The sequence below is a fragment of the Wyeomyia smithii genome, chromosome 2 (assembly GCF_029784165.1).
Source record: "Wyeomyia smithii strain HCP4-BCI-WySm-NY-G18 chromosome 2, ASM2978416v1, whole genome shotgun sequence".
Classification (NCBI taxonomy): Eukaryota; Metazoa; Arthropoda; class Insecta; order Diptera; family Culicidae; genus Wyeomyia; species Wyeomyia smithii.
Window position 1 is genome coordinate 165,370,026 of NC_073695.1, and position 12,951 is coordinate 165,382,976.

General features: G+C 41.8%; 2 protein-coding genes and 1 long non-coding RNA gene across 3 annotated transcripts; 2 read left to right on the forward strand and 1 right to left on the reverse strand.

The window, feature by feature from the left end:
* The first annotated feature begins 1,331 nt into the window (after positions 1-1,331).
* LOC129720182 (uncharacterized) lies at positions 1,332-6,913 on the forward strand. The gene is made up of 3 exons (XM_055671620.1): positions 1,332-1,785; positions 1,849-6,857; positions 6,904-6,913. The coding sequence occupies exons 2-3, from the start codon at positions 2,095-2,097 to the stop codon at positions 6,911-6,913; spliced, it is 4,773 nt and encodes a 1,590-aa protein (XP_055527595.1). The 5' UTR covers positions 1,332-1,785; positions 1,849-2,094.
* On the forward strand, positions 6,887-8,718 carry LOC129721026 (uncharacterized). Its single transcript, XM_055673067.1, has 3 exons — positions 6,887-8,470; positions 8,534-8,612; positions 8,681-8,718. Exon 1 carries the CDS (start codon positions 6,937-6,939, stop codon positions 8,038-8,040), a length of 1,104 nt encoding a protein of 367 aa, XP_055529042.1. The 5' UTR covers positions 6,887-6,936; the 3' UTR covers positions 8,041-8,470; positions 8,534-8,612; positions 8,681-8,718.
* A 2,513-nt stretch (positions 8,719-11,231) lies between these two features.
* Positions 11,232-12,467, reverse strand: LOC129721030 (uncharacterized). The gene is made up of 3 exons (XR_008727333.1): positions 11,704-12,467; positions 11,421-11,630; positions 11,232-11,355 (listed from the first exon to the last, which is right to left on the reverse strand). It is a non-coding gene; the product is annotated as an uncharacterized LOC129721030 (long non-coding RNA).
* Between the last annotated feature and the right edge of the window lie 484 nt (positions 12,468-12,951).

Here is a 12,951-nt window from a genome sequence, read left to right on the forward strand (position 1 = left end):
GTGTGCGACGCAGCAACGGCGATGTGCAGGTTGCTTTGGTTTGATTATTTTGATAGCGCAGTATTGAACTAGAGCGCTTCATTTATAGGATGGTCCATGATTAATTATTTTTATCTACTATATAAAAATAGAATTACGTAACGCAGATCTTATTCATACTGTTCCCGCCGTTTCTAAGGTACACAATAAGTACCAAGATTTTACATCGTTCTAAAACAAAAAAGTAAGCGATGACATGTAAGTTTCATCGCAAGAAATATTCCTAGAGGTCGAAGCAATAAATTTGTGAAACAGTTAGGGTTTTCTAATAATAAAAATTGTGATATCATTCACATAACGTAAAACATACATAAAACCTGACTTGTTTCCATTCAACCTTTAGCTTTCAGCTATAATTCGGAATTCAAAGCAATGGGATGTGTTTTTGTATATCGATATTCAGACGAGACATTTGAGGAGAAATAATAGGTATCTGATTACTAAAGATATAATTCACAATGACATGTGATTTTTTCTACATTAAAATGTTCTGAAAGATTCTTGAAGAGAAATAGTAGGTATCTGACTATTAAAACTTGAGATATTATTTACAAAACTACGTGAAACATGATTGTGCTTGTTTAGAAAAGACATTTGAGAAGAAACAACAGGTAGCTGATTACTAAAACTTAGATATTATTCACTACATATAACATTCATAATCATGATATTTAATGCGTAATTCGGCTCAAACATGAAATTCAAAGCGATGATAAGTGCTTTTTTGAATTAAGAGGTTCGGTAATGCTTGGGAATGGAATTTGAGGACATCTGACAAATGATGAAAATATGGAAATATATTGCAAATAATTTATTCTGATGAATAGAAAATGAGAAATTGTTCATAAAACTACGTAGACATGTAAAATTAGTAGCCCCAAAATTGATAAATATTAATCACATCAAATTGTTTGATTCAAATGTGAGGTTTTTAAATATCCATATTTTACACACTAGTCAGTTTTTTTTCGCATTTTTCACGATTTTTTTCACGCGGATTTTTGAATAAATGCAGTTTTTACACGCTTTTTACGCTTAACGGTGCATTATATACGACATTATGCGCATTGTGCATAAGGTAAAAAAAATCTAACGTCGCAAGTCATTGTTTTTGATTTTCAGCTAGAACGGTATAACATATGACAAATAAATGTGTGCCTCACATCTCAGACACATGATGCTATGTCCATCAAATACGTAACTACAAACATTGTAGCAATCGTGATTGATCTTGCAGATTATTAGACCTAAATTTAAGAATGATAAAAAACAACCCTGTTGGGAACACTGCCAACCTGCTACCAAGCGATGCGTAAAATACCACAGGGATCGAGGTGACAGGAAGGAACGTCAAGGTAGTAGAGTAAATAAATATCGAAGTTGTCATAGAGAGATAACAGGAAGGAGAAGAAAAAAGTAAAGGTTAAAGCGAAAGATTGTTTAATAAAGTTAAGATAAATTCAGTTGAAAAGCGAAGTGTTTGTTGGAAAAATTCTAATAAAGTAAGGAAGCGGAGTCAGTGCAGGTTGTTTCTGACAGGCACCTATCGATTGATAGTTAAAAATCAACAAACAACTCTAGTGGACGGAAGGACTGTCTGAGACGATTCGAGAATTAAAGTCGAGAGACATTAAGTCTGTGGAATATTCGGACAGAGCACAATTAAAATCCGTACGAACTACAACTACATCGAAAGTTAGGTTAGCACGAGTACAGTCAGTAGGACGAAAACGTGTAACGCTAATCGTGAGTAAACGCAAATGAAATTACTAGATACAACATATTAAAATAACATAAAATATTGGCTAGGGTGGTTAATTTAACATCAAATTAAACAATCATAAATCAGGAGTATTTGGAAGAGTTAAAAATACACGAAACACTAATTGTAAGTAGTAAAACCATTTAACTATAATGTCTCGATAAATTGTAACCAAAATTTTAAATACAATTTAGCTTTGATCGGCTAGTTAAACGTCGATTGTCAAGGAGGTTTCATTGTTCGGTCCGAACAAAATCAAAGAATTATTTCGGATTGGATTTGCTCTTCGCAGAATGACTTCACGCAATTCCAAGATTGTTGGGGGCCACGACGAGGAGGCCTATTCGGAATGTTTATATTGTAATAAATGCGAGTCGGACGATGTTGACTGGGTTCAATGCAAAACTTGCGAGCGATGGGCTCATTTTTCCTGTGCGGGCGTGGATGAGAGCGTCGTTGAAGTTGAGTGGGAATGTTCGCGATGTGATCGGCCAGTCGATCAACAACTAACCGTTCCAAAAACGTCTAAGACGCGGTCTAAAACTAGAGCCGGATCGAAAAGCGAAGGGGGGTCTGTTCGCGGCAATGGGTCTGTTTCCGAACTGACTGATCAGCAGTTTGAGGAAGAACAACTCGCGCGTGAAAGAGCCTTTGCGAAGCAAATGGAGATTCGGGAAAGTAGACTACGTAGGGAGATGGAATGGAATGCAAAGCAGTTGGAGATGGAAAGGAACATGCGAAAAAGGGAACTCGAGGTGCAACGTATGATGCAGGAAGAAAAGCTCAAGCAGGAACAAGATCTGTTGAACGCGCAGTTAGCAGACGAACAAGCATTTTTAAAGCAGCGGAATGAAATTCGAAGTAAACTGAACAGCAGTATTCAAAAGGTTAAGTCATATATGAACGAAGAGGGTGCTGTAGGCGGTACGTCGGAACAAACACCTAACAAGGTGACTTCGTGGCTACATAGTCAAAGAAAATCCGTAACAAATAGAACAGCTAATCGCGGGGCCGTGGAAAAAGTTGAAAATCCGTTAGTAAGGCCATCTTTATCGGTTGCTGAAGATGAAGTGAGTCAGTACGATGATTCCGACAGTGACGGGGATGGAAGACAGGACTCAGACAAGAGTGAGAGCATTGGAAAAAATTCACTGGCGGCAGGCGAATCTCACCGAAGCCAAAGCGGATTTGAGAGTCAAGCTTTCAGGCTGACTCGGGAGCAGATCGCTACCAGGAAGGTGATATCAGGACACTTACCCAAATTCAATGGAGACCCAGAAACATGGCCGTTGTTTATAAGCAGCTTTGAGAATACAACCAGGGCTTGCGGCTATTCGAACATCGAGAATTTGGATCGTCTGCTAAACAGTTTGGGAGGAGAAGCGCTAAATGCTGTCAGAAGCATGTTAGTGCTCCCGGATTCTGTGCCGGAAGTTATTCGAGACCTTCGTAGGTTATTTGGCCAGCCGGAAAAACTGCTAAGAACGTTGTTGAATAAGGTCAAAAATGCACCTCCACCGACGACGGAGGATTTGAAAACTTTTGTCAGGTTTGGCATAACGGTTAAACAACTCTGTGACCATTTGGAAGCGGCGCATCTTAGTGACCACCTGCGGAATCCTTTGTTAGTGCAGCAACTTGTAGAGAAGCTGCAACCAGAATACCAAATGAAATGGGTAGAGTACAAACGAGGTAGAAAGGGAACACCACTGCGACTGTTCACAGATTTCATCACTGGTATCGGAGACGTGGCGTCTGAAGCAGTGGCCTATTCATTGACGACCAATGACACAGCACGGCATTCGAGAGTAAAACCCGCCAGGAAGAACGAATTTCTGCACGTACATGATTCTGCGTCGAAGTGCGACGATCGAACGTTCACAGGAAAAGCTAACAAACCTTGTTGGATCTGCAATCGAACAGATCATCTGATAAGGTTCTGCGAGGACTTCAGGAGGATGAACGTGGGAGAACGGCTGAAAGCTGTAGAAAAGCAGAAGCTGTGCGGTGTCTGTCTCAATAAGCACGGCGACAATGCATGTGGGTCGAAGGCACGGTGTACCGTGAAGAATTGCAAAGGCAATCATCACACACTTCTGCATCGTGTAGAGGAATCTGTTCAGCTACAGAGAGTGGAGTGTAATACTCACGGAGGCCTAGATCGTTCGGTCATCTTTCGCATGGCACCTATATCGTTGTACGCGGGAAATAAGCGATACGATACACTGGCATTTTTGGACGAGGGTTCATCTACAACCCTGGTAAACGAGGCTGTGGCAGACCGACTGAAGGCGGAAGGAGAAACAGAGCCACTCATTGTGACTTGGACTGGGAACATCAATCGGTTCGAAAATAACTCCCGGAAAGTTGAATTGACGCTGTCGGTAAAAGGCTCAAAGGAAAAGATTCCGCTGGAGAACGTTCGCACTGTGTCGGAACTTTTGCTTCCGAAACAGCATATGCGTTTCGCTGATGTTGCGAAGCAATATCCGCACTTAGCAGGGTTGCCGGTAAGAGATCATCCAACCGGACAAGCAGCGATACTTATCGGTTTGGATAACCTGCATTTGTTTGCGCCGCTGGAGTCACGAGTCGGTAAGCAAAACGAACCGATTGCCGTGCGATCGAGAATTGGATGGACGGTATACGGCCCTGAAAAGCGTAAGCCGAGCGCAAGTACGTTCCTCAATTTGCACACAGTGTCGCCAGTGAGCAATCAAGATTTGCATGATTTGATGCGAAATCAGTACATTTTGGACGAAGCAGTTGTTTCATCGTTTCCCATACCCGAGCCGAAGGAAGAACAACGGGCGAAAGCGATATTACGAGCGACAACAAAACGGTTAGGAGAACGATTCGAAACCGGGCTGCTGTGGCGTGAAGACGAACGCCGATTTCCCGACAATTATGCGATGGCATTACGGAGGATGAAGGCACTCGAACGAAAGCTTGAAAGAGATCCAGCTTTAAAGGAGAATGTTTGTCAGCAGATCGTGGACTATCAGGAGAAGGGTTACGCGCATAGGATAACTAAGGTAGAACTTACGCAGACGCCTAGCTCGGCGGTCTGGTATCTGCCATTGAATGCAGTTGTGAATCCACGTAAACCAGGGAAAGTGCGCCTGGTGTGGGACGCAGCCGCGTCGGTAAGAGGAATATCACTGAACACAGAACTGTTAAAGGGTCCAGATATGCTTATACCCCTTCCCAGGGTTATTTGCCGCTTTCGTGAACGTCCGGTGGCGTTTGGCGGAGATATCCAAGAAATGTACCACCAGATTCGAATCCGATCTGAAGACAAACAGGCGCAACGCTTCTTGTTCAGGTCCAACTCAGCAGAAACACCCCAGGTGTACGTAATGGACGTGGCCACCTTCGGATCCACGTGCTCGCCCTGCTCCGCGCAATATGTTAAAAATTTGAACGCGGAACAGTTTTCAGGACAGTTTCCTGAAGCGGCGATTGCGGTTAGCGAAAAGCACTACGTAGATGATTACTACGACAGCGTGGACACAGTGGAAGAAGCGATGCAGCGAGCCAAAGAAGTGAAATATATTCACTCTCAAGGAGGCTTCCATATCAGGAACTGGGTTTCGAGCTCCCATGAATTTCTCGAAGCGATGGGCGAGCGGAATACGAATGATGCAGTTCATTTCAACCGGGACAAGAGTGCGGAGTATGAGCGCGTGCTGGGTATTGTTTGGGAGCCGGTTGAGGATTCATTTTGTTTCGCTTCCGTGTCTACTGCAGCGTTTCGGTCAGTTTTAGATGGCGACGAACGCCCAACGAAAAGGAGTGTCCTTAGCTTCGTAATGGCACAATTTGATCCAACGGGACTCATCTCTCCAATAACTGTGCGCGGAAAGATGCTGATCCAAGATCTCTGGCGTACCGGTTGTGACTGGGATACGAAAATTGATGCGGAATCGTTCGATAAATGGCGTCGGTGGATCGGTATGATGCGAAACATCAAATCCTTCAAGATATCGCGGAGTTATTTTGGAGACGCTAAATCGACAGAGATACAGGAGTTAGAGCTGCATATTATGGCAGACGCAAGCGAGAAAGCATATGGATGTGTGGCATACTTTCGGGCAGTCGTAAGAGGTGAAGTGCGGTGCGCACTGGTTATGAGCCGTTCTAAAGTGGCCCCGTTGAAACAGGTATCCATTCCCCGTCTTGAGCTCCTGGCGGCAGTTCTTGCTGCACGACTGTCGAGAACTGTTATCGAGAACCACAGCCTAGTCGTCGGCCGAGTGGTATTCTGGGTGGATGCTAGTGTGGTGCTCTCGTGGATTCGCTCCGATCAACGCCGATATAAACAATTCGTCGGATTCAGGATCGGCGAAATTCTCAGCCTAACGAAATTGACTGAATGGCGCTGGGTGCCTACCAGGATGAACGTAGCGGATCAGCTAACGAAGTGGGGCAAAGATCCAGAAATGCATCCTGGAAGTGCGTGGGTTCGTGGGCCCTCCTTTCTATACGAAAATGAGGAGAAGTGGCCGAAGAAAGAATTACCCCCCTCAAACACGACGGAAGAGCTACGCATTCATCTGTTGTTGCACAATGTGAAGGTACAGACGATTCTCATAGACGCGGGGCGCATTTCCAAATGGACCGTGCTCGTGCGAACGATGGCGTGCGTTTTTCGGTTTATCTCGAACTGTAGACGAAAGTGCAAAGGACTGCCGATTAAAACGCTGAAACCGACGAAGCTGCAAGCAAAGATGTTGAAGCAAAATGCGGTAGTTTGTACTATTGTTCCATTGCAGCAAGAAGAGTATGATATGGCCGAAAAATGTCTGCTGCGTATGGCTCAGGCAGAGAGTTTTATTGATGAACTAAAGTTGTTGAAACGGAACGAAAACCGCCCAGTAAGTCAGTGGCTCGAAATCGATAAATCTAGTCCTCTTAGAAAGCTCACTCCGTTAATCGATGAGGCTGGCTTGATTCGTATGGAGGGACGATGTGCGCAGGCCGAGGATCTTCCATTCGATCTTCGATTTCCTGTCATTTTACCGGATGATTCCAGGATCACCAATCTGATCGTCCAGCACGTTCACGAAAAGTGTGACCATGGATACAGACAAACGGTAAAGAACAAACTGAGACAACTGTTTCATATCATTCATATGGATGCAGTGGTAAAGAAGGTATCATCGGCTTGCATGTGGTGTAAGGTTAATCGCAATCGTCCGCGAGTTCCCCGAGAAGCACCGTTGCCGGTGCAACGTTTAACACCAAGTCTTCGTCCATTTAGTTTTGTTGGAGTAGACTACATGGGACCGTTCGAAGTGACCGTGGGACGCAGAAGAGAGAAACGGTGGATAGCACTATTCACCTGCCTGGTTACGCGGGCGGTGCACCTTGAGGTTGTGCATGGACTGACAACACAATCGTGCTTGATGGCGATAAATCGTTTCATTGGACGACGAGATTGGCCAATAGAGTTTCTGTCGGATAACGGGACCAATTTCCAAGGGGCAAGCAAAGAGCTGGCGGCACTCATTAAGGACATCGAGTTTGATTGTGCGGACGAGTACACAAACGCTAAAACGAAATGGACGTTCAATCCTCCCGCTTCACCCCACATGGGAGGTGTGTGGGAACGCTTAGTCCGCTCGGTAAAGGAGGCACTGAAATCGTTACATGATGGCAGGCGACTTACGGATGAAATCCTTCAGACGGTGATTGTGGAAGCCGAGGACATGATAAACTCCCGACCTCTCGCATATACGTCTCAGGAGTCTGAGGAAGCAGAAGCTTTGACTCCAAACCATTTCTTGCGTGGCCCCCCCTCGAAGCGACAAGACGTAGGTATTCCGCCGGCAAATCCTAGTGAAGCTCTGCGGGATGCGTACAAACGATCACAACAGTTGGCTGGTGAGATGTGGCAGCGTTGGATTAGAGAATACGTCCCCACTCTGAACCAACGCACCAAATGGTTTGGTGAAACGAAACCGTTGAAGGCGGGTGACCTGGTCTACATCGTCGAGGGAAACAACCGAAAGTGTTGGGTTAGAGGAATAGTAGAGGAGCCTATCATATCCAGAGATGGTCGCATTCGACAAGCATGGGTGCGTACGCGAACTAAGCGCTACAAGCGTGCAGTAGCGAACTTGGCTGTGCTGGAGTTAGAAGTAGGTAACACCGAACCGAAAGTAACTTCCGGACCTGGGTTACGGGCCGGGGAATATGTTGGGAACACTGCCAACCTGCTACCAAGCGATGCGTAAAATACCACAGGGATCGAGGTGACAGGAAGGAACGTCAAGGTAGTAGAGTAAATAAATATCGAAGTTGTCATAGAGAGATAACAGGAAGGAGAAGAAAAAAGTAAAGGTTAAAGCGAAAGATTGTTTAATAAAGTTAAGATAAATTCAGTTGAAAAGCGAAGTGTTTGTTGGAAAAATTCTAATAAAGTAAGGAAGCGGAGTCAGTGCAGGTTGTTTCTGACAGGCACCTATCGATTGATAGTTAAAAATCAACAAACAACTCTAGTGGACGGAAGGACTGTCTGAGACGATTCGAGAATTAAAGTCGAGAGACATTAAGTCTGTGGAATATTCGGACAGAGCACAATTAAAATCCGTACGAACTACAACTACATCGAAAGTTAGGTTAGCACGAGTACAGTCAGTAGGACGAAAACGTGTAACGCTAATCGTGAGTAAACGCAAATGAAATTACTAGATACAACATATTAAAATAACATAAAATATTGGCTAGGGTGGTTAATTTAACATCAAATTAAACAATCATAAATCAGGAGTATTTGGAAGAGTTAAAAATACACGAAACACTAATTGTAAGTAGTAAAACCATTTAACTATAATGTCTCGATAAATTGTAACCAAAATTTTAAATACAATTTAGCTTTGATCGGCTAGTTAAACGTCGATTGTCAAGGAGGTTTCATTGTTCGGTCCGAACAAACCCTAACTGGTCATCCCATATCAACTCCAGCTGCCATATTTAATTATGTGACGGTATTTTCCGGCTTCTGGCGAACATCCCATGGTGGTCAAATACAATCCAATCTTAGTATTTTCAGAAACAAGATTATGCCCAGAGGCCAGAAATCATTTCCAATAGCAATTTCGAACTCCAAAATGACGACTTCGGTATCAGGAATATAGCCTAAAGTGGTATTTGGCCAATAATTTCAATACTGTCAAAAGCAGTTTCTGTAGAGCAGCCCTAATCGCAAAATAAAATTGAATATGAGTATTTCTCAAGTGAGTTGTGTTAATGCGACAGAGAAATATTGATTGATTTTGATATAATTGATTTTATTAAATGAATCGGGTTTAAACTACCGCGAGTGTATAAGAAGTAATTGATTGTTCGGAAGGTTTGATCAATTGACATTGTTTGCCATTTTTTTATTTTAGAATAATTAAAAAGAGTGTATCAATATCACAAAGTTGCAGGTTTTTGAGCTCATGAACAAGGAGAAACAACATTATTTTCATTATTTATTCATTCTTCAGCTAATCAGGGTGTGCAATTTTCTTAAAACGGCACAGACATTTTATAGTTTTATGTTCATATTTTAAATAAATTTGAAATTTTAAAGCTAAGAAAATCTTCACACATTTAATCTTAACTGTTTTGTCTGCAAAGCCTACAACGATTCACTGGGTCGCGTGTTTCGGGTGTATCACAGCATAGTTCCAATTTATGTATCATAAAAAAAATTCCGCTTTGTTTCAATTGCGTAGGTCATTCGCATATCCAGTAGGGTGGGGCGAAAAATAATTGTTAGCTCCCATGCACTTTTCGTGTTCCTAATGGGTCCCATAACAACTGTGTAACTTTTCAGATCGATCGGTGAAACGCCCGATTTGCGTCCGATTTTTAAAGTTTCCCTACGATTTTATATGGGAAAATCCACTTTTACTTATTCTCTAGAGATGTAAAGTTGGCTCTCAAAAAAATATCAATGCATGATATTTGTAGGAAATTTTCCTGGAAAAAACTCTTCTGAAGACCGTAAGGCGCTACGATGCTTGTAGAAACAGATATTCACCCCAAACTGATTGAATGTCTGACGGACGGCTCACCTTTGAAATATTCCAGCAACACTGCTACAGCATGCTGCTATTGCAAACTCGCTTAAGTATGAGAAATAATTTTGCGTGGAAATTATTTTAAAGTGTGATTGTTGCTCATAGTATCTTCGGGGAAGCCTCCAAGATAAATTTAAGCGATATTATTTCTCAGCACATGGTTGAATTTGCAACAGCAGCATGCTGCAGCAGTATTGCTAGTAAAATTCAATGGAGAGCCGTCCGTCAGATATTCAATCAGTCGGGGGTGAATATCTTTTTTCACAAGCAAGGTAGCGCTTTGCGGTCTTCAGAAGAGTTTTTCCCAGGAAAATTCCCCCCCCAGGAAAATTTCCTATAAATATCATGTATTGATATATTTTTAGGAGCCAAGTGGACATCTCTATAGAAAAAGTTTTGAAAAAGTGGTTTTTCCCATATAAAATCGTATGGAAGCTTTGAAAATCCGGCGCAAATCGGGCGTTTCACCGATCGATCTGAAAAGTTACACAGTTATTGTAGGACCCATAAGGAACACGAAAAGTGCATGGGAGCGAAAAAATAACACCATCGCTTTTTTCCCATATTACCATGTCCCAGTCTAATATTCAGGTGCGACAGCCGAAGTGGTGAGGTGTCTCTAATTCAGGGGCGACTCATGGCTTTTGAACCTACCTGTTCAACTACAAATTTTGGAAATCGCAGTTTGAGGAAGTAATCACAATCATGTTCGCATAATTACGCAAGTCATTCTATTTGTTACTATTTGAAAGTGAAACTAAAAACCAATAAAATATTAATATAAATTTGCGATTTAGATATATTTCTTGCAAGGCGTTCCCATGTGCAATGCACAGGTTGCACCTATGGACGAGTCGCCCCTGCTCTAATTAATAATACAGTGCTATTTCGAACGAATTCACACCAAGCCGCTGTGCAATGTCCGGGACAGTGCCGTGTTGTCGCCGTGCGAATGAAAAATATCGTTGCCGACGATATTTTGTGCTTTCCGGAGAGTGCATGGCAGCAACTTGCGAAGATGTGACTATGTGGCAGTGAAATATTTTCGTTTTTTTTTGCATTCGCGTCACAGCTTGGACACTGCCCGAAAGCAGTGAGAATAGCTGAACTCTGTTATTCTAATTCGTACATAAACTTTATATATATGACTGGAGCAAGAGAAACCAAACCTACCGTCAAACACTGACGGTACACGAGCAAAGTGAATAAACTTGACTACTACGCTTGACTTGTTAGCAAGGGTATTGTAATCATTTAAAAAAAAAGTTTACAATAATTTGAGTTTTTATTCTTTTTGTTTATTTTGATCATTCTATCATTTGGAAAAGCGTACATTAGATTACATTGAATTCTATTTTGTTTGTTCTTTAAATAAATCATTTTCTGGTAACAACAGGATATGTGTATGAATGCAGCGTTCCGATTGTGTAGGCTTGCTTGCCCGATCGATGTCGCAATCGCTTAATTTTTCGAATCAGTCTAAGAAGTAGAATAAAGGGAAAAAATAAGCAATTGTTCTCATAACGGAAACATTGAATTTTTACCCAGGTTCTCCCGCTGAAGCAAGTTTACCGATCCCTTTGAATATTTCTGAGCTTTACAGTTGATCGTTGGACCATGTAGTAATAGTTGTACCTAGAGTTTCCACAGAACTGCTTGGTGGCAACAACTCGGCAGCAGTCCCAGCAGCAGTAGCAATAGTCCCAGCAGCAACAGTGGTCCCAACAGCAGCAGTAGTCCAGCAGCAGCAGTCTCTGGATTAGGATTTACTCTGGTCAAAAAAAAAAACAAAAAAAAAAACACACACACACAAAAAGTAAAACAAACCTCTTTCATGCTCTCGTGCTGGTATGTTTCACTCAAGTTCGGCATTGGAAGCTTCAAGCGCACCCGGTATAGACCTCAGCTTCCTGTGACTACGGCCGCGTACAGATCTCGCTCGTAATTAACATGAAGCTATTCATAATGACAAAAAAATAAATTTTATTCATCACTTGCAATTATTTTCTTATTTACTTACACTGCAAAGTCGGGTGTTTCCGGTAGTAAAATAGTTTGCTGGATAAGAGTAAAAGTCAATTAACAGCTTTCCAAGAATTCAAATGATTCCTTGAAAACTGTAGCGTATCGCCAGAGTGTTTATCTCCAAACGAAGTGCATTGTGAAGAAGTGAATATACCACTATATCGTCGGTTAGTGACACAACTCAAAATTTTGAACATTTGATGTCGTAAACTATCATCTCACAAAGCATTTTGTTCCACTAACCAGTAAAAAAGCTTATGGGACCACGTACTTTTAAACGTGTTTTTTCCCGAAACAAGTATATTGGCTGATCGTACTCACCTTTCTTATTGTTTTTCATTGGACCCTAGGAATGAATGCAAGATATTTCTAAAACTGCAATACTTTTCAACTAAAATCAAGTTATATTTTTGTTAAGAGAAATTCACACAAAGGTATTATAGAATTGAACGTAAAGAAAAAGTAAGTGATGGGGGAACCTGAGAATAAACCCATGTTTATTCATTTTTGATATCGACCGACAAAGCTTGACAAAGCAGACTCTAAAACCTTGCGGCCACGCAGCTCCTGTCTAAGAAGGTTATGCACTTGTTCTCGCGATAGATAAAAATTATTTCTGTTGGTGTAGACAAACATTATATTTTAGAAAAGTAAATCATTTCATTTTTCAATTTATATCAATAGTTGTATTTGACATCAGACCTGGATTCCAAAGGGTGCGGTCCGAAGAGAGAACATAGCTATCTGAACTTTCGCGATCCAAAAAATTTCGAAAAGCGATCAAATTCAACTTGATTTAAATCACAAGCAGCAGATTTGCAGGTTTATACATTTGCATTTCTATCAATGTGAATAATTTCGATCCATGTATCAAACATTCCTAAAAAATGTGTTTGTTTTTCTATGCTTTTATTCTGAACCAAAATAATTTCTGCTGTAATATAAACAATCACAACTCTGTTAGTTTAAACGTCACATTCAGCTCTTTGCGAAAATGTGAAAAAATATGTAGGGTTTTGGAATACTTCAGCAGCGGTTTTCTTCGGCTCC

What these genes read in the sequence shown, in the direction of transcription:
- LOC129720182 (XM_055671620.1), top strand. Translation starts at nt 2,095, where the DNA reads ATGACTTCACGCAATTCCAAGATTGTTGGGGGCCACGACGAGGAGGCC.
- LOC129721026 (XM_055673067.1), top strand. Translation starts at nt 6,937, where the DNA reads ATGGATGCAGTGGTAAAGAAGGTATCATCGGCTTGCATGTGGTGTAAG.